General features: G+C 47.3%; 1 protein-coding gene across 1 annotated transcript in view; it reads right to left on the reverse strand.

Annotated features, from left to right (window-relative positions):
- dlg3 (discs, large homolog 3) overlaps positions 1 to 20,720 on the reverse strand; it is a 304,684-nt gene that overhangs the window by 19,493 nt on the left and 264,471 nt on the right. Inside the window, 3 exon segments of the mRNA XM_084332164.1 lie at positions 741 to 855; positions 17,217 to 17,319; positions 17,838 to 17,994. Coding sequence (XP_084188290.1) covers positions 741 to 855; positions 17,217 to 17,319; positions 17,838 to 17,994 — 375 coding nt within the window.

Here is a 20,720-nt window from a genome sequence, read left to right on the forward strand (position 1 = left end):
TTAGAAATACAGTAAAACACTCAGCCTATGGGGTTACATCATAGATGAATCACCTAGACACCTGTGTGCCCCGTGTGACTTGCTGCCCTCATCCATAAAGACTGATGTCACCAGTTGTACTTCCTACATGAGCTTCCATACAGTTCGTCACGCAGCCACAAGTGTGAGAACATGGAGCACGGACACGAGCAGCACGGCCACTGAACAGATACATTACATGAAGTGGGGTTGTACTGTATGGGGCATCAAAACAGCCATCTAGAGATGAACAGGTAGGTAACGCTTCCCTTGTGCATCAACTTCATAGATGGTGACTGAAAAAATCACAGTGATCCGACACCCTAAATTCAGTACTAATAAGCAATAAATATGAGCCAAGATACAGCCTCGTGTCACACACAATGACAGCCACTATCATTCACGTGTCATCTACCCTGACATTGCACCTGTTCTTGACAGATTGCTTTCAGCTTTATTCCAGAGCCACAAGCAAGTAGGCGTTGTTATGCACAAGAGTTTGCTTTGACAGCGAATCTCACTTGGTTAGGTGTGAGTGAGTGAAATTGTCTTACTTTTTTTTTTATATATATAGTTTTCCGTTATACATTATGTGTGATGCATATGCAATGATTATCCGTTTTGTGTTCCAGGTGAAGCAAATACAATTGACCACAGCTTGTGGACAATAAAGGCGTGTTGTATTGTATTGTGTTGTATTGTGTGGTGTGTTCCAGTTGTACCTGACATAGAGGGAGCGCTTCTCGCTGGTGCGCAGGGAGCCCGATCCCGAGCTCATGCTGCTGTTCATCATCTGCTCCCTCAGGTCGTGGATCTTGGACTCAAAGCGGCTGTACTCTGTAGGGACAACAACAACAACACACACACACAAAACAAACCGCGTCAGTGGTATGCAAAACAGGCATTCACATACGCATGCGATGCAAGCTCACGCTTTGCTATGCTTTTTCACATATCCGCTACACACAAAAACAGACTGGTGTTGTTGTTGAGCTTGAATGAAGAGGCTAACACAGTGTGGGTAAAGCGCTGACCCCGTTCTCCCACCTCCCGTGGCCTTTAGTACAGGTGTCCCTGCTGCGGGGAGTCAGTGAGTGGAGGAGAGATTCAGAGGCTCCTTTCAGCTTGATTAATGACCGCAGGAACAGATGGAGGTTTATCACAGATCTGCCTTAAGTTACACATCCACTAATATATCATGTCAGGTCATTAATTATGCAAATTAATTAAGTTCAACATGGACTCTTTAGCGTAAAAAAAAAAACACGTTTCAATGGATGACCATTTGTCATGGTGGCTGTAAATCCAGTTGCAACCCGGAGCCCAGGGATGATATATGAATCCACCAGTCCTAATTAAGAATGCACTCATTACTAGCTGTGTGTGTAGTGGCCTCTGTGCCCAGCTCTGTGCTCAGGCTGCTGGAACAAGCTGGGCTCCCAACAAACACAACACACCACACCACCATAGAAACAACAACCAACCAACAGACACAGCGAGAAAAACAAGCAGCCTACCCTACGTACTCATGTGATCACACAAAAACCACACTGGGATGACAAGATAATAAGCACTGGGAGAGCAAACATCTAAATGTTGAGTTAATTTCATGTTTTACCCTGCTGTTACAATACAAGTTAAGCAATGTGGGCTAAAGATGATTCCCTACTCAGACAGAGCCTATAGTCCAAGTTCAAGTTCAAGTTCTTTAATAGTTGTCATACAGAAGTACAGAATACTTTCATACAAAATGCTTCTTACTGTTACGCTCCAGAGACTGTGCTAGACAAGATAGTATCAAATAACATAATAACATAATATAGCATGAATTTAGAAGAAGAAAATGAGGTCACAGTGTTCGGTATAGACATATGTACAATGTTCTGAGTTACCATATAATATACAATACACAATACTATGCAGTGTACTAATGTACAGTACTATCTAGTGCAAAGCAGAAATGGGATGAGGTACAATTTTAGGTACAATTTACAGTAAGGTGTACGAGTTGTAGTGCAATCCTTCATCCATAAATATAAAGTGTGGGGAGTGGGTGCTACAGTGTGTTTGTTTAAAGTGGGTGTGTGCTATAAAGTGTGTGGAGTGGGTGCTACAGTGTGTTTGTTTAAAGTGAGTGTGTGCGTGTGGATGTGTGTGCTATGTGCGTTTGGTGGTTGTTGTTGTGTAGTGTTCATTCATTGTTCGTTTAGCAGCCTGATGGCCTGGGGATAGAAGCTACTTCTGAGTCTTTCTGTGCTCGCCTTGAGACTCCTGTATCGCTTGCCTGACCGCAGCAGTTCGAAGAGGCAGTTGTTTGGGTGACTGGAGTCTTTAATGATTCTCTTAGCCTTGCCCTTGCAACGCTTGTAGTAAATGTTCTGGAGGGTGGGGAGCCCCCCTCCAATTGTGCGTTCGGCTGAACGTGTCACTCTTTGTAGTCTGCTTTGGTCTTTTGCAGTGCTATTCCCAAACCAGGAGGTGATGTTGCCGGTCAAGATGCTCTCTATTGTACATGAGTAGAAGTTCTTAAGGATCTTCTGGCTGACTTGGAACTTCCTTAGGCGCCTGAGGAAGTAGAGGCGTTGTCGTGCCTTCTTCACCACACTGTTAATGTGTGTGGTCCATGTCAAGTCCTCGGATATGTAGGCTCCGAGGTACTTGAAGCTGTTGACTCTCTCAACCGGTGCCCCGTCGATGCTGAGGGGGCTGTAGTCCTTGACCCCCGACCTCCTGAAGTCCACAATCATCTCCTTTGTTTTGCTGACGTTCAGGGAGAGGCTGTTTTCCTGGCACCATCCCGCCAGGACCTTGACCTCTTCCAGGTAGGCCCTCTCGTCGTTGGCAGAGATCAGGCCCACCACCACTGTGTCGTCAGCAAATTTGACGATTGTATTGCTACTCCGCTGAGCCACACAGTCGTGTGTGTACAGGGAGTAGAGGAGGGGACTCAGAACACAGCCCTGGGGGGCCCCTATGTTGAGGGTGATGGATGAGGAGGTGCAGTTGCCTGCTCTCACCACCTGGGGTCTGCCAGTCAGGAAGTCCAAGACCCACTGGCAGAGGTCATAGCCCAAGCCCAGGTCCCTGAGCTTGGCTATGAGTATGGAGGGGACTATGGTATTGAATGCCGAGCTGTAGTCGATGAATAGCATTCTCACATAGTTTCCCTGCCTCTTGTCCAGGTGTGATGCTGCTGTGTGCAGCACATGGGATATGGCGTCCTCCGTGGACCTGTTGGGGCGGTATGCAAATTGCAGGGGGTCCATGTTGATGGGGAGGGAGGAGCAGATGTAGCCCTTTACTAGCTTCTCAAAGCACTTCATGGCTATGGAGGTGAGAGCTACAGGGCGGTAGTCGTTGAGGCAAGCAGGCTTGGATTTTTTGGGTACAGGGATAATAGTGGACTTCTTCAGGCAGGTGGGGATGACAGCCTGTTCTAAGGACAGGTTAAATATGTCAGTGAATACTGGGGCCAGTTGGTCGGCACAGACTTTTAGGACGCGGCCGGGGATGCCGTCCGGACCTGCTGCCTTCCTGATATTCACTTTTTTAAAGGTCCGCCTCACCTCATGCTCTGTTACCCTGAACACTGCGCCTCCATCAGCAGCCGACCCCCCCCCCCCATTGCCGAGGTTTGTGAGCTGGTGTTGTTATTACCAGCATCAAACCTCGCATAGAAGGTATTGAGGTCGTTTGCTAAGGAGATGTCACTGTTCCGTTTGAGGGTGGCGCCTTTGTAGTCTGTCATCGTTTTGAGCCCCTGCCACATAGCTCTAGAGTCAGCTTGTTCAAACTGGAGTTCAATTTTATCCCTGTAGCGCCGTTTGGCCTCTGACACTGTCCTCCTTACGTTGTGTCGCGCCACCTTGTGGTCATTCATGTTGCCTGCCACTAGGCCGTCATTGTATGCTTTGGTGCGCTCTCTCAGAGCTTCACGGACGGATTTGTCTACCCAGGGTTTTTGATTTGGGTAAACTTTCATTTTGGTAGTGGGGATTGTTTCTTTCACCCTAGTACAGACATAGTCCAGCACTGTCTCCGTGTAGGCATTAATGTTATCTGTGTCGCGGAACACAATCCAGTCTGTGTGGTGAAACACTGACCGGATCGTCTCTTCTGACGTCAGATCCCATTTCTGCACCTCTCGCGAGACTACGGGAGTACTTTTAATTCTTTGTCTGTACTTTGGTGAAAGGAAAATGGATGCGTGATCCATGTTGGTGTTGTGTTCCTACTCAGAGCCTTTAGTCCATGTCAGGGTTTCCATTAGCCGGTAATTACCCACAAAATCTGTTGAAGTCCATCAGTTTGTCTTACCTTGAAAAGTCAAGAAGGTTTGAGGGAAAGGTGCCATGTTTAAACACAAAGGCTATGTATATGTGCGATTAAACAACTACACATTTAAATGTTTCTGCAACTAATAGATGACATCAAAAATACTATTCGGTTAAACTATTTAGTTAAAACCACCAGGTAAATGTGTGAAAACAGCTGTAGCTACATTTTGATGTGCACATTCTAAAATGCTACTGTTCTTGAACGCAATGCTCTCAGCTAGCTCTCCAACTCTCAGTCACAGTACTCGCCCCTCCCCTCTGTTAGCTACATTGGTTGTTTTTAGCAACATGCTATTGCTAACTGCTACTAAGGCTGTATTACTACTACTCGCACCGTTTGGAAAATACTTGCCAGTCCACTGTTTAACTTACATGGCAGAATTCAGCAGAGATACACTGTCGTCTGTAGATGTTGCAAAGAGCAAGTATCAGTCCACTACATCTGGACAAGGAACTAGCCAAATAAGTTACTGTTAGCCTATATCTCCAGCTATCAGCTACGCACCGCTCATGGAAATGATGATAGTAACATCACTGAAGGAAATCATCTCAGGTATCTTTGATGATACGTCTGCACTGTGAGTTTGTGGAAATGACTGACAATTTCAGTAGCAGCTGTACTGTATTACTGAAGCTTCCCCATTTAGCCTAAGCATTTCAAATAGATTTTATATGGCCACTATGCCTGAGTGGAAGCAAGTACTGGTACTAATAAAACAGGGTAATTGTACCGTTTTTAATGGCAGGGTATCAAGTATTGATATACCATGAAACACTAGTTCCTACTCCGCATATAGTCCATGTTGGTGTTGTGTTCCTACTCAGAGCCTTTAGTCCATGTTGGTGTTGTGTTCCTACTCAGAGCATATAGTCCATGATGGTGTTGTGTTCCTACTCAGAGCCTATAGTCCATGTTGGTGTTGTGTTCCTACTCAGAGCCTATAGTCCATGTTGGTGTTGTGTTCCTACTCAGAGCCTATAGTCCATGTTGGTGTTACTGTTGTGTTCCTACTCAGAGCCTATAGTCCATGTTGGTGTTGTGTTCCTACTCAGAGCCTATAGTCCATGTTGGTGTTGTGTTCCTACTCAGAGCCTATAGTCCATGTTGGTGTTACTGTTGTGTTCCTACTCAGAGCCTATAGTCCATGTTGGTGTTGTGTTCCTACTCAGAGCCTTTAGTCCATGTTGGTGTTGTGTTCCTACTCAGAGCCTATAGTCCATGTTGGTGTTGTGTTCCTACTCAGAGCCTATAGTCCATGTTGGTGTTACTGTTGTGTTCCTACTCAGAGCCTATAGTCCATGTTGGTGTTGTGTTCCTACTCAGAGCCTATAGTCCATGTTGGTGTTACTGTTGTGTTCCTACTCAGAGCCTATAGTCCATGTTGGTGTTATGTTCCTACTCAGAGCCTATAGTCCATGTTGGTGTTGTGTTCCTACTCAGAGCATATAGTCCATGTTGGTGTTGTGTTCCTACTCAGAGCATATAGTCCATGTTGGTGTTGTGTTCCTACTCAGAGCCTATAGTCCATGTTGGTGTTGTGTTCCTACTCAGAGCCTATAGTCCATGTTGGTGTTATGTTCCTACTCAGAGCCTATAGTCCATGTTGGTGTTGTGTTCCTACTCAGAGCCTATAGTCCATGTTGGTGTTGTGTTCCTACTCAGAGCCTATAGTCCATGTTGGTGTTGTGTTCCTACTCAGAGCCTTTAGTCCATGTTGGTGTTATGTTCCTACTCAGAGCCTATAGTCCATGTTGGTGTTGTGTTCCTACTCAGAGCCTATAGTCCATGTTGGTGTTGTGTTCCTACTCAGAGCATATAGTCCATGTTGGTGTTGTGTTCCTACTCAGAGCATATAGTCCATGTTGGTGTTGTGTTCCTACTCAGAGCCTATAGTCCATGTTGGTGTTATGTTCCTACTCAGAGCATATAGTCCATGATGGTGTTATGTTCCTACTCAGAGCCTATAGTCCATGATGGTGTTGTGTTCCTACTCAGAGCATATAGTCCATGTTGGTGTTGTGTTCCTACTCAGAGCCTATAGTCCATGTTGGTGTTATGTTCCTACTCAGAGCCTATAGTCCATGTTGGTGTTATGTTCCTACTCAGAGCATATAGTCCATGTTGGTGTTGTGTTCCTACTCAGAGCCTATAGTCCATGTTGGTGTTATGTTCCTACTCAGAGCCTATAGTCCATGTTGGTGTTGTGTTCCTACTCAGAGCCTATAGTCCATGTTGGTGTTGTGTTCCTACTCAGAGCCTATAGTCCATGTTGGTGTTGTGTTCCTACTCAGAGCCTATAGTCCATGATGGTGTTGTGTTCCTACTCAGAGCATATAGTCCATGTTGGTGTTGTGTTCCTACTCAGAGCATATAGTCCATGATGGTGTTATGTTCCTACTCAGAGCCTATAGTCCATGATGGTGTTGTGTTCCTACTCAGAGCCTATAGTCCATGTTGGTGTTGTGTTCCTACGAGCATATAGTCCATGTTGGTGTTGTGTTCCTACTCAGAGCATATAGTCCATGTTGGTGTTATGTTCCTACTCAGAGCCTATAGTCCATGTTGGTGTTGTGTTCCTACTCAGAGCATATAGTCCATGATGGTGTTGTGTTCCTACTCAGAGCCTATAGTCCATGTTGGTGTTGTGTTCCTACTCAGAGCCTATAGTCCATGTTGGTGTTATGTTCCTACTCAGAGCCTATAGTCCATGTTGGTGTTGTGTTCCTACTCAGAGCCTATAGTCCATGATGGTGTTATGTTCCTACTCAGAGCCTATAGTCCATGATGGTGTTGTGTTCCTACTCAGAGCATATAGTCCATGTTGGTGTTGTGTTCCTACTCAGAGCATATAGTCCATGATGGTGTTGTGTTCCTACTCAGAGCATATAGTCCATGATGATGTTGTGTTCCTACTCAGAGCATATAGTCCATGTTGGTGTTGTGTTCCTACTCAGAGCATATAGTCCATGATGGTGTTGTGTTCCTACTCAGAGCATATAGTCCATGATGGTGTTGTGTTCCTACTCAGAGCATATAGTCCATGTTGGTGTTGTGTTCCTGATGTCTATCTATCAGACCAGAATAAACCATATCTTTAATATTATCATAATTAGCCTATAAAACAGAGCAAGTGCAACAGAATATGACCCACTTTTATATCACTTTACTACCATGCCTGTAAGGTTTATCTCCTACCTGAGAATTCAATCATCCATAGTTGGCAACACTTCCCTGTTCCAACATGAGAAGCAGAGTTCAAAGTCCAAGTATTGCGTGTCAGACAAGCCTACAAGTAGCCTCGACAAATAAACAACTATTCCTTCAAAAGACAATTTAGTCTTGGTTAGTTCCCTGAGTGAGCGTCCAGTCAGGTGTGAAAACAAGGCCCGTCACATTCTCCGACCCCCAAGCCGAAACCCGGAATGGATTGAAAGCAAACAGAAACTGCGCCCCAGGCCTGGTGCCCAGTCTCCACCCAGCTCTCAGCTGCGCGCGCGGGGTTAACAATACAGCACAGTGACACAGCAAGGTGAGGTAACCCGACACCACCTGCTTACCACCAGTATCCACGAGCAACGCCCTAGTGCTGTCGGCAGCCACAGGGACCGTATGCGGAAGTCGCCAAGGAAACAAGCCCACTTGGCTCTCAGACATTGGAGCACAGAGCAGTGAGAGCACTATAGGAACCAGTCAGGGAAAGGAGGGGCTTAAAAATCAAGACACAAAGAGTTGCCAAGTGGTGAGAGGCAACCCAATCTCCCATTTCACAATACAAGCACAGTGTGGGCTGAGGAGGTGCGGCAGTGAGTGTTGTGAGCAGAGCAGGTGCTAGAGCTCAGAGCTCGGCCCGCTGACATTCCTGGAGGTCTGCAAGGCCTGTGGCTGCACCTACGTCTCCATCTAAGTAGTCCAAAGACGTCTTGAGGAAGACCACCCCGCAGACCACCACCTAGCGGCCTGACTCTGCATGGAGCACAGGGAACGGTAGAGAGAACAGCTGTAGTCTGCCTGCAGCGGTCACCGTGGCTTGTTGAAGGAGTCTGGTGCAATCTGATAGGGAGCAGTCATAATCCAGAGGAACAAGCAGCGCCCAGCTCACCCACGAGCTGCATGTTGTCCAGCATCACGTATCTAGTTCACCAACGCAAAACTCTCTGCTTCATATGAGAGCTACATTGTGATGAGAGAAGCGGGCCAGCTCATAGTATCTGGAGTGACCCTCTGGAAAACAAGCGAATAGAAACTAGGTCATTTCTGCATCTCACTCTCCCTACTGGCTGTCCTCATTAGATGTACAGCTTTTTATTTTATTAAAAAAAATGGGGGGGGGGGTTCGCCTCTCTTGATCCAGTTATGAAACATAGCAGGCATGTGCTTGTAACGTGAGAGTGTGTCATGTTCTCGGTCTAGCCTGTGACCACTGTTACCCCCACCCGCCCTGTGGAAGGAACACGTAAACCCGGGCTAAACTGTGGAGGGAACACGTAAACCCGGGCTGAACTGTGGAGGGAACATGTAAACCCGGGCTAAACTGTGGAGGGAACACGTAAACCCGGGCTAAACTGTGGAGGGAACACGTAAACCCGGGCTAAACTGTGGAGGGAACACGTAAACCCGGGCTAAACTGTGGAGGGAACACGTAAACCCGGGCTGAACTGTGGAGGGAACACGTAAACCCGGGCTAAACTGTGGAGGGAACACGTAAACCCGGGCTAAACTGTGGAGGGAACACGTAAACCCGGGCTAAACTGTGGAGGGAACATGTAAACCCGGGCTAAACTGTGGAGGGAACACGTAAACCCGGGCTAAACTGTGGAGGGAACACGTAAACCCGGGCTAAACTGTGGAGGGAACACGTAAAGCCCCGGCTAAAGCGTTTCTAAAGATTTGTGCCGTGTGCATTTTGTGTTACTAGAGGTGGTAGGGGTTTGAGATTTCCTCCAATACCCCCCCCCCCCCTCCTCCCGGCTCTACTGTAATGATACCCTCCACAGGCAGGCAGGGGGGCAGCGGATATGCAGCCCCCTATTTCCATTCATCCCGGGCTGAATGTGACTGAGTCAGAGCTGGAGCCTTGGTGACGCTCCAGCAGCTAATGAGAGACAGGGAGCAGCTCCTGGACCTCCTCTGTTGTGGCTTCATGTAGTCTTCAGCACTGGCCTTCAATCAGAGGTCTGTGGACGGCTGGGCCCCGGGCCCGGAGACCACTCTAGGCAGCTTGCCCGGCTTGAACCAGCATTCACCCCCCACCCCCCCAACTGCCTGTCCTCTCCGGCACACTGGGGTCCCTCCTGCTCCAACCCCGGCAAAGGACATGTCACGTCAGGATGCCAAGCAGAGTTAGTGGCCGCACATCTTAGGGCACCAGCGGGGGGACGCAGGAAGTCAATCATTTGCCAGCACTCTTGACTCATCTCATCTGTTTAGATTAGTTAAGTATTGCCAGCCACACACCACAAACAGATCTCCAAGTGTCCTTCACTGTCCTACAAAGGGGGCACAGTACTGTAAAATACATGATTTGGTATGGAAACAATGGCTCCCTTCAGCTGAAAAGAATCATCATTCAAAATGCTGCTTGATTGGCGTGGCTTGTGAGATTGTATGAAGGACAGAAAAGAGCCGTTATACTCAGGCACGCTTATGATGGGGGCCGGGTTTCTCTTTATGACGCTGTGAATTTTGATCTCGTCTTGTGTTTCCTGAGCTAAGTGCCATGTTGTTTCAGTGAGCCTGTAGCTCAGTGACCTTGGGAGTGTTACTGCCAATTTCTCCAGGTTTGGGTTTTATTGAAGGCATCAGTAATATTGGGAGAACAAGCTACAACATTACGTGCACACATTCATCTCAGTCCTACTTCAGAATATAGCCTAGACCACAACTTCAGAACATAGCCTAGACCACAACTTCAGAACATAGTCTAGACCACAACTTCAGAACATAGTCTAGACCACAACTTCAGAACATAGTCTAGACCACAACTTCAGAACATAGTCTAGACCTCAACTTCAGAACATAGTCTAGACCACAACTTCAGAACATAGTCTAGACCTCAACTTCAGAACATAGTCTAGACCTCAACTTCAGAACATATATAGTCTAGACCACAACTTCAGAACATAGTCTAGACCACAACTTCAGAACATAGTCTAGACCACAACTTCAGAACATAGTCTAGACCTCAACTTCAGAACATATATAGTCTAGACCACAACTTCAGAACATAGTCTAGACCACAACTTCAGAACATAGTCTAGACCTCAACTTCAGAACATAGTCTAGACCACAACTTCAGAACATAGTCTAGACCTCAACTTCAGAACATAGTCTAGACCACAACTTCAGAACATAGTCTAGACCTCAACTTCAGAACATAGTCTAGACCACAACTTCAGAACATAGTCTAGACCACAACTTCAGAACATAGTCTAGACCACAACTTCAGAACATAGTCTAGACCACAACTTCAGAACATAGTCTAGACCTCAACTTCAGAACATAGTCTAGACCACAACTTCAGAACATAGTCTAGACCACAACTTTAGAACATAGTCTAGACCACAACTTCAGAACATAGCCTAGACCACAACTTACAATATTATCTACAATACTATTACTAGCCAATGTGATGTCTTTGGAACAGCTGAAACATTTACAGGACTGGAAACCTTATCTTCAGATAAAGGGTCTACTAGATACATTATACATACAGCAATGCCAACCTGTACACTTACTGACACATCATCACTGACTCTATGATGATTTACTGCAAACTTAAATATAGAGAACAGTGTCTTCTGAACACCACCGATCAGAGCTTTAAGACCACAGGAGTCTACCTTAGTGATGAAGAGCCAATGAAATACTAGCTGGTATATACAATCTATATTATGCTCAACCACATGGTATTAAGGTGAAAACAACAGAGGCCAGAAAACAAAAACTCAACATATGGCCTACAATCTGACAAGTGATTGCATTTTTAGGCGACCAGTCATTCCAAAATTAGGGTTCCTAAGAGTTTCCCTAATTCAAATTACCTGCCAGGTCACTTAATTTTGTGCCAGATTGCATAGCTCAGTTTGAGGGAAAGCCATATGCAAACAGTGCTGGGATTGTAAACATTGATCATCGAGTGAATATTACACAACTTGTATTGTAATGACAAAGCCAACAAAGTAATTTAGAACGTTAGTACATTGAGTCGCGCTTGTATGGCGAACATTTATTTTCTGGCCTATTGTATTTTTTTCACCCTCATATACTATGCGGTTGAGTAGCTAATGGAATACCTGAACAAAACAATGTTGATGAGGAAGCTGACGGACGAGGCCCGCCTTTCTGACCCAACAGACAACCGACACACCTGTCTAACCCACCTGTGTGACCCACCTGTCTGACCCACCTGTCTAACCCACCTGTCTGACCCACCTGTCTAACCCACCTGTCTAACCCACCTGTCTGACCCACCTGTCGAACCCACCTGTCTAACACACCTATCTGACCCACCTGTCTAACCCACCTGTCTGACCCACCTGTCTGACCCACCTGCTGAACCCACCTGTCTAACCCACCTGTCTGACCCACCTGTCTAACCCACCTGTTGAACCAACCTTCTGGATGAGGCTCCACATGAGAGGTGCAGCTATTGTCTGATATTCTTGAATGGACACTGGTGGTCAGGTCACACAGATACATTACTAATGATGCTTTGAAAGATATTTAACCTAGCTGGTTTCAGTAACACTGAAAACGCTGCATGAATAACAACAAATGCCAATTATAATTCACGAAAGCCTCTGTAAAAAAGTCGTGAAAATCCAAGGCAGGTATGGCAATTTAATTTAAATGTTCGACAATAAGGACATTTATTTCAATAACACGGCGTTATTTGTTTTTCATCGTGCAAACCTACCCCGTGTTATTGAAGCTTTAAAAGCTTAAGCTATAATTGGCTAAGAATAGCAGCGAACTAGCTCGCTAACGTTTCCCACAGTTGCTGACGAGCAACCTCTCTACAATAATCGTGTACTCCTCCTATTGCTACAATGTAAACGTATTAACGTTACATACATACACATCTAATAATAAACAGTTTGCTCCACTACTGTAGCGACGCGCCGTCCGTGCGGTGCGGGATGCGGGGCCTCCCTCCCGGGTTATTGTCTCACCTCTCTCTCGGTTCAGTCACAAGTGGTTCAGTTGTTTCTACATCCAGGACTTCATGCGCTGCTGCTGCTGCTGCTAAACTCAAGCCCTTCCCCCATCCGCCGCATTTGTAGCCAAAGAAGTTGGACGCTCTAATGCATTTAGTTTCCACCGTTTCCCTTCTTCTTCCCTCCCTTAGTTTTCCTCGAATACAACAACGAAGGAAGTGGTAGTATCCCCGCGCCCACTCTCCGTTTGACGAGTTTCCTCTCCTCGCTCCCCTACTTCCAGCAGAACTCACAGACAGGGCGCTGGGTGTCTGACTGAGGAGGGACAACAGCCCGCCTTGCTGCTGCTGCTCTACACTTCAGTCTGCAAACACAAGTGGGGCCCCTGAACATGAATAGCCTTCACAACGGGCCTATCAGGAGCACTGTCCTCATTTCCAGCCTTCATTATTAAATAAGCCTGACCAGGTAGGGTTTCTAGATGCGACAGAGACAGTGGCCACTGCTGGGAATGGAAAAAGTCACATTATGAAATTATACATTGTTGATTATAGTTGACTATTTACTTAAAATGTATTCAGATTCTCATTTGTTACCACCCCCACCCCCTCCTAATAGACAGTCTCCTCCCCACCGCATTATATTCTCTCCCCGCCGTATGTATATTTCTCTCCCACCCACCCACCCACCCCCTCCTAATGTACAGTCCCCTCCCCATCATATGTATATACTCTGTCAGGATCTATGTGTAGCACCCTGAATATGTGGCTATTATTATAAGTGCTGACTTGCCTTTTATCTCCCCTTTATGCACAAAGACATTAACTAGTTTCCATTGATATTCCCTCGAACAATGACGCAGGCTTCTCCTTCTTTCACCGGCTGGAATATGGATTATAAACAGTAAACTGGATCATATTCTTTCCACCCAGTGCTTCCTGTGGGGCTAGTTGGCGGTACCAGCAGGGGGCGGCGGTGGCAGGCAGAGCGCACGAGAGAGAGACAGCAGGTGAAGCAAGTGAACGGGAACGGAAGTGAGGCGAGCCAGCCTCTTCGACAGTGGACTTGGACCTGGTCGGTCGTGTCTTGACAGAGCCCCCGTTGTGGACCACACGGGTGAACGTATTGAACTTGAGTATATGACGGGTTATCCTAGAAGTATCCGTGATAGTGTGTGAGTAAGAGAAACCGAACCCAAGTAAGTAAGTAAGTAAGTAAGTAAGTAAGTAAGTATTTATAAAGCACCTTTCATACATGTCATGTAGCTCAAAGTGCTGTACACAAATATAGGCATATATAACGATAAAAGCAATAAAGTCACAGTGATCAGTTAAGATCAATGTTTAAAAAAAAAAATAATAATAATAATAGTAACGTAAAAAATGAAAATAACGTAAAAACAGTCATTTGCTTACCAGTTTGGGAGAACAGGTCCGCACAAACATGTCCGCTCAGTAGCAACCGGAAGTGTACTAAACCAATGCACTTGTATGGTAGGTAGCAATGTTTAGCTCTTATAACGCTAGTGTAGTTACGTTTTTATCAGTGGTCATAGTTGGGTCCATAGTGCTTTACCAAGTCCCATGGATCCATCAGTGGCCGTGTATTGTGTGCGTATGTACCCGTTCCCTCATGTGGTCAGTGGCCAGAGTTTGGGTCCATAGTGCTTTACCAAGTCCCATGGACCCATCAGTGGCCGCGTCTTGTGTGCGTATGTACCCGTTCCCTCATCTAAAGAGTTTGGTCCACAAGACTTTTCCAAGCCTTACGGACTAACGTCCATAGATAACGTGTTATAGTAGCAGTGTGTGCGGTGTATTAGCATGCTGCTAACGGCTATATTGACTCCAGCATACTACCGGGCGCGAGGCGCTAAAGAGACCGGTGGTGTAGCCAGCCACGGTGCGTTAACAGTATAACCGAATAGCAGGAGGGCTGTCTGGGACCCACAGAGTAGCTTCAGTTAAGGTAGTGCCAGAGTATTGTCGCGCGTCGACCCAGCGCCGGCCGTCAACAACCAGTCTTCGCCGGCGTTCGACATCTGCTCTGCACCGGCTGTCTGCAGCCCAGCACGGGAGTTCTTCCCGTCCAGCAGAGGTCGCCATCACCCAGCACGCGCTCTCAGCCCGCTACTGCTCCCTCTGCTCCAGCCCCGCTTGCTAGCGCCCGTGACGAGAGCGTTCGACGCCATCTTGCTACCCGGACAGTGGTGGCGCGGCGAGGCCGCCATCTTGGTTGAGTACAATAGAGCTTCGGGGCTCAGGATCCTATTGCACAGTACACAGTGTGTCGCGGCCTACGGGCGAAGCTAATGGTTGCTAACCACAGTTCATAGGGGTACCCCATAAACATTACATGCCGGCATTAGTTTAGGACTTTTGTTAGGTACAGTGGGCCCACCTTTTCATTTCTTTTGAGTGTAATAACGTGTATGGTCATGCCTCTTAATTTCCCGTCTCGTTAAAGCTGTTTCTTCCTGGGGTACATTAATGCTGCCGTAATATTGTAATATTGTATACCTGTATGCCGTGACAATTAAAACTCTTGACTTGACTATGTAAAGCCTTAGAGGAAGGTATTATTGTATAAGTGTTATATGTGTTATTATTATAATTATTAGTAATTAGGAATAATGATAGTATATGCATTTGACTCACTGCCAGTAATACTTGTCACTGCCCAGTATAAGTAACACTAAACGAACTAAGACGGGAATTGTGTGTGTGCGTGTCCATTATTGAGTCTAACCCTAACCCTTTTTGATGCGGGTAATATTATTATTATTTAACCCTTTCTCCTTCCAGTCATTAAGGTCTCTAGTGGTCGTCGAGGGGGGGTACTGCTTGCGGGGGGAACGAATCTATTTATGCATATCAGTCACTAGGTGTGGGAGGGTTAACGGAGGTATTCAGGGAAGTGAGAGCGAGTTGGGGAGTACTGCTGACCGCCCCGGAGAGGCGAGGAAGACCAGAGTACCAAACCAGGTTGGTAAATCCCGGGCCCCATTCACTCCCACTACCGGGTCCCAGTTTGACGCTCCAGGCCCAAAGACGAGGGTGCAGTCAGACGGAGCTCTACTGCGTCCAGCTACCTTGTGACTGCCAGCAACCGTTCCCACAAAGCAGGGATAATCCACCCTGCTACATATGGGTAACAGTACTGTATATTTGAATATCGTATATGTCACAAATGTCCCTATGCCATAAATGTCATGTATGTTGTGTATGTCATAAATGTCAATTGAAAATGGGGGACCCTGATGTAAACAAGACAAACGTCTTTCTCTGGTCTGCATCCCCTTAACAATTGTGTGTATTGAGCCGTACTGTATTGTACCCATTCTACAATCTGTTAAATAAAGTTTTCATTCATTCATTCACCACAACGGTAATCTGGCTATTCTTCCCGGAGTCCATAAGACACAGCATAATTAGGGAGTATTATATTACAATATAATTGTAGCTTTTGTACACTGAAGACCCATTTTTGTGATTTGGATAAGAATGTTGTGATGTAACGGTGGAGACATACAGTGATGGGACTCCTACCTTCAGGTCGGTACTGAGCGATGATGGTGACGGTGGAGACATACAGTGATGGGACTCCTACCTTCAGGTCGGTACTGAGTGATGATGTAACGGTGGAGACATACAGTGATGGGACTCCTACCTTCAGGTCGGTACTGAGCGATGATGGTGACGATGGAGACATACAGTGATGGGACTCCTACCTTCAGGTCGGTACTGAGCGATGATGGTGACAGTGGAGACATACAGTGATGGGACTCCTACCTTCAGGTCGGTACTGAGCGATGATGGTGACAGTGGAGACATACAGTGATGGGACTCCTACCTTCAGGTCGGTACTGAGCGATGATGGTGACAGTGGAGACATACAGTGATGGGACTCCTACCTTCAGGTCGGTACTGAGCGATGATGGTGACAGTGGAGACATACAGTGATGGGACTCCTACCTTCAGGTCGGTACTGAGCGATGATGGTGACGGTGGAGACATACAGTGATGGGACTCCTACCTTCAGGTCGGTACTGAGCGATGATGGTGACGGTGGAGACATACAGTGATGGGACTCCTACCTTCAGGTCGGTACTGAGCGATGATGGTGACGGTGGAGACATACAGTGATGGGACTCCTACCTTCAGGTCGGTACTGAGCGATGATGGTGACAGTGGAGACATACAGTGATGGGACTCCTACCTTCAGGTCGGTACTGAGCGATGATGGTGACGGTGGAGACATACAGTGATGGGACTCCTACCTTCAGGTCGGTACTGAGCGATGATGGTGACGGTGGAGACATACAGTGATGGGACTCCTACCTTCAGGTCGGTACTGAGTGATGATGTAACGGTGGAGACATACAGTGATGGGACTCCTACCTTCAGGTCGGTACTGAGCGATGATGGTGACAGTGGAGACATACAGTGATGGGACTCCTACCTTCAGGTCGGTACTGAGCGATGATGGTGACGGTGGAGACATACAGTGATGGGACTCCTACCTTCAGGTCGGTACTGAGCGATGATGGTGACGGTGGAGACATACAGTGATGGGACTCCTACCTTCAGGTCGGTACTGAGCGATGATGGTGACGGTGGAGACATACAGTGATGGGACTCCTACCTTCAGGTCGGTACTGAGCGATGATGGTGACGTGGAGACATACAGTGATGGGACTCCTACCTTCAGGTCGGTACTGAGCGATGATGGTGACGGTCTGGCCTGCCCTCTTTAGCGCTGCTGCTGCCTGCTCATGGGTAGCGTTTCGTAGGTTCACCCCATTCACCTGAATCAAAGCAGGCAGAGAGACGGTAAGCAATACAATGACAGGCTGGTGATGGCCTGTACTGACTGCAGTGATCCACGGTGGAGCAGGGCTTTCTGTGACAACCAGCGTTATCTAGATCCTAGAAGGAGCAGAGAGCCTGGATGGTATAATTTCAATCAGATAATTATGACCCTTACCACGATGATGAGTCTTGTGACTAGAAGACGGCTGTCTCAAAGTTCCAGGGGTGAGCATTCATCCTTGTTTCAAGAGCTTGGTTAATCAATTATAGAATAAAAACATGTCTCCATTCCTGTGTTTTTTTTTTTTTTTTTTTTGGTGGGCCTGCCCTGTACATTTCCAACCCCTGTATATTTCCTAAACTAAAGTGGGTCACAACAAGTTCATATTTTTTCTGTGTCCATGGAAGTAATTTCATCTCATTGGCATTCTAGAGAATCATAAAAAAACTTAAACTATGTTTTGAGTGAATGTGTTCAATGCCTGGTGAAAAGACTCTGGACTTTGATACTAACCGAGAGGATCCGGTCGCCCCTCCTCAACTCGCCGCTCAAGTCCGCCGGTCCTCCTGCTAGGATGAAGGAGACGAAGATCCCCTCCCCGTCCTCGCCGCCGACGATGTTGAAGCCCAGGCCTGTGGAGCCTTTGTGCAGTAGCACCTTCCTTGGCTCCCTGTCAGACAGAGCAACAGTGTCAGGACAGGGACCACAGGAGAGGAGATGGAGACGGATAGAGAGAGGGAACGAGGCAGAGGTGGAAAACTCCAGTTACCTAGTCTCATTTTACTACATAATCTTTATGTAAACAACTTTCTGATGACTTTTAAAAGAACACTTTGTTGGGAGTATTTAAACCTACTCTATTTAAACCTACTCTGTTTTATTTTTGGCCACAATGAGTAAAATGCAGGCATTCTGAACATTTCCTCTCAAAACTGGCACCAGCTTTGTTGATATGATTAATAAGAGACCATCCCCTAACTTTGGATTTGGACAAAATCAAAAAGAGTTCTGTTTGAAAGTAACTATAAGTACAATAACTTGTATTTTATGCATTGCCAACTTAAGTAAAATTCTACTTAAGTAAAATACGCCCCCCCCCCCTCCGCCCATACCTTTTTCTTTTTAACATCACAACAGTACCAGAACCCACTATAATGAAACTCACTGCGTCACATGAAAAGCTCCAAGGCCAAAGACGTGTTTGAGTATGATTTTGTCTCCTTTTTTTATCTATAAAACTATACTCTGTATCTCCATAACCCACCTTATCAATGTGTCAATCAGTCATATTCTTCCTCCCTCAAAAAGGTTCCCAGACTTTCACATTACATTAACGTAAAACTAAATTTGAATAAATGTCTGCACATCAGACTACATCTGCTGCAAAGCACTTTGTACTTTGTACCCCCCAGCCCCCATTTGTCATACTGCATACTAAGTTGTGCCCAGGCAGGAGTGGCTACACTTAAACCACTGTTTACCATCTACAAACAAACCTTATAAACCCTTGATAAAAAGCAGAGTGCCAATTGTCAGTATTTTATTGTCGAGAAATATATTTTGATGACTATATATTTTTTCAGATGCTTGTTTACCGTACCAAAGTCATTAATACACGTATTACACATATTAATATTAATAAACACTGTCTGCAGTGAGGTCTCAATGTCACCAATGATTCTACCCACCCCAGCTACAGGTGACTGAGCTCTCAGGACCAGGCTCAACTACAGCCTCTTCTCCAGTGCAGTTATAGAGCTGAGCTCAGCTACTAACGTTAGCTTATGACTATAACCAAGTTCTGTTAATAGTGGTGACGCTCGGCGTCACTCATGCACTGTCCTCGCACACGTGCACGCGCACTGAATAAAATTCCACAATGTACCTTTATCCCAGTATTCCACACCCCTCGTTAGCTTACCTTCATAAGCAGGTGTGTGGTCATCTGCTCTCCTCCTTCCCAAGCTTTCACCACAAGGTGAGATCAAGGGCTGCAGCGGCGTCGGACGCAGAGCGTCACCACTATTAACAGAACTTGGTTATAGTCATAACCTAACGTTCTGCATCATAGTGGCTCTCGCTCGGCGTCACTCATGCACAAGGGAGGCCGAGCGAGAGCCACCGGCCGACAAATACACCCCGCTGAAGGCCCCCCACAACCATCAGAACAGGGAGGGCCGAGCCCCCCCGACCTCCCCTAATGGAAGGCACCCCCCCTATTGGAGGTTTCCCGGGAGGGCGACGGACCCGACCGTGCGAAGAGGCACTCAAGCAACTCAACGCACAGGGTGAGCAGACCGTGGCCTGACCCCACGACTACACACACGCACAACCCGCATGCCACCCGGGAACGAACGGAGGGAACAACCTCGTTACTGCCCCCAGAATCACGGGGTCAAGGGCAACCCAACCCCGTGGCAAGGCCGTAGCAGCGGAGCGCGAAGGAAGGCCCAGACCCACCAAAGGAACTGGACCCCCTGGAACGGGGGCCCGGAGAAGTCCATGATGCCAGCATCAAAACCCCACCAGGTGGGCACTTAGTGACCCCACCCCCCACATCGCCAGCGTATTCGGACAAAGGCCCCTCAGCCGAGCGGGCCCTGTCCCCCCAATAGTACACCGCCTGGCACACTGACCCTGCAGTACAGACAGTCAGCACGGCCGTAATAACAAGGCTTACCATGGAAGCAGGCAGCGCACCGGGGAAAAAACCAGGCAACAGGCTGTTAACCCGAGCCTGGAGACTGCGGACGAGACAGGCGCCAGAGGGGTCAGCTGAACACAGCCGCCCCGGCGGAAGGGACGTATGCTGGCGTTGTCGTCACCATGATAAACCTCCCTCAAAGCGAAGGCTGACACAATTGGCAGACGTCACGAACGTGCAGGGGCACACTCAACCGGGCAACCCGGGAGTTGACACCGCACCGACACACCAGAGAACCAACCACCCAGGCATTACCCTATGCGGTGGTCGGTCCCATAACCCCTCAGGAAAAAAACTCCAAAACGTACCTGCGGCACCACCGCAGTACCCGTGTTTCAGTTTCCAACAGGGTTATCCCGGGCCTACGGGTCAACAAAAACATTACTTCGGACCGGGCCCGGCGATACGGGGAGCACAGGGTCCCCCGAGGAGGTCAAAAACCACCCCAACAGGCCCCTCTTCGCCACGCGTAAGAGAAGAGCGAAAGAAATGGAGAACCAGCCCCAAACACCCCGTACTTGGTATTCCCAGGAGGTCACCCAACCAAGTACTAACCAAGACCAACCTGCGTGGCGGCCGAGATCCGACGAGATCGGGCGTGTACAGGCTGGCACGGCCGTAAGCCATTACGACAGTGTAGAATACAATGTACCCAACAAGGGCTCCATAGCGCTTAACCCTGTGACACCCGG

This window comes from Notolepis coatsorum (assembly GCF_963971535.1).
Source record: "Notolepis coatsorum genome assembly, chromosome: 16".
In the NCBI taxonomy this organism is placed as follows: Eukaryota; Metazoa; Chordata; class Actinopteri; order Aulopiformes; family Paralepididae; genus Notolepis; species Notolepis coatsorum.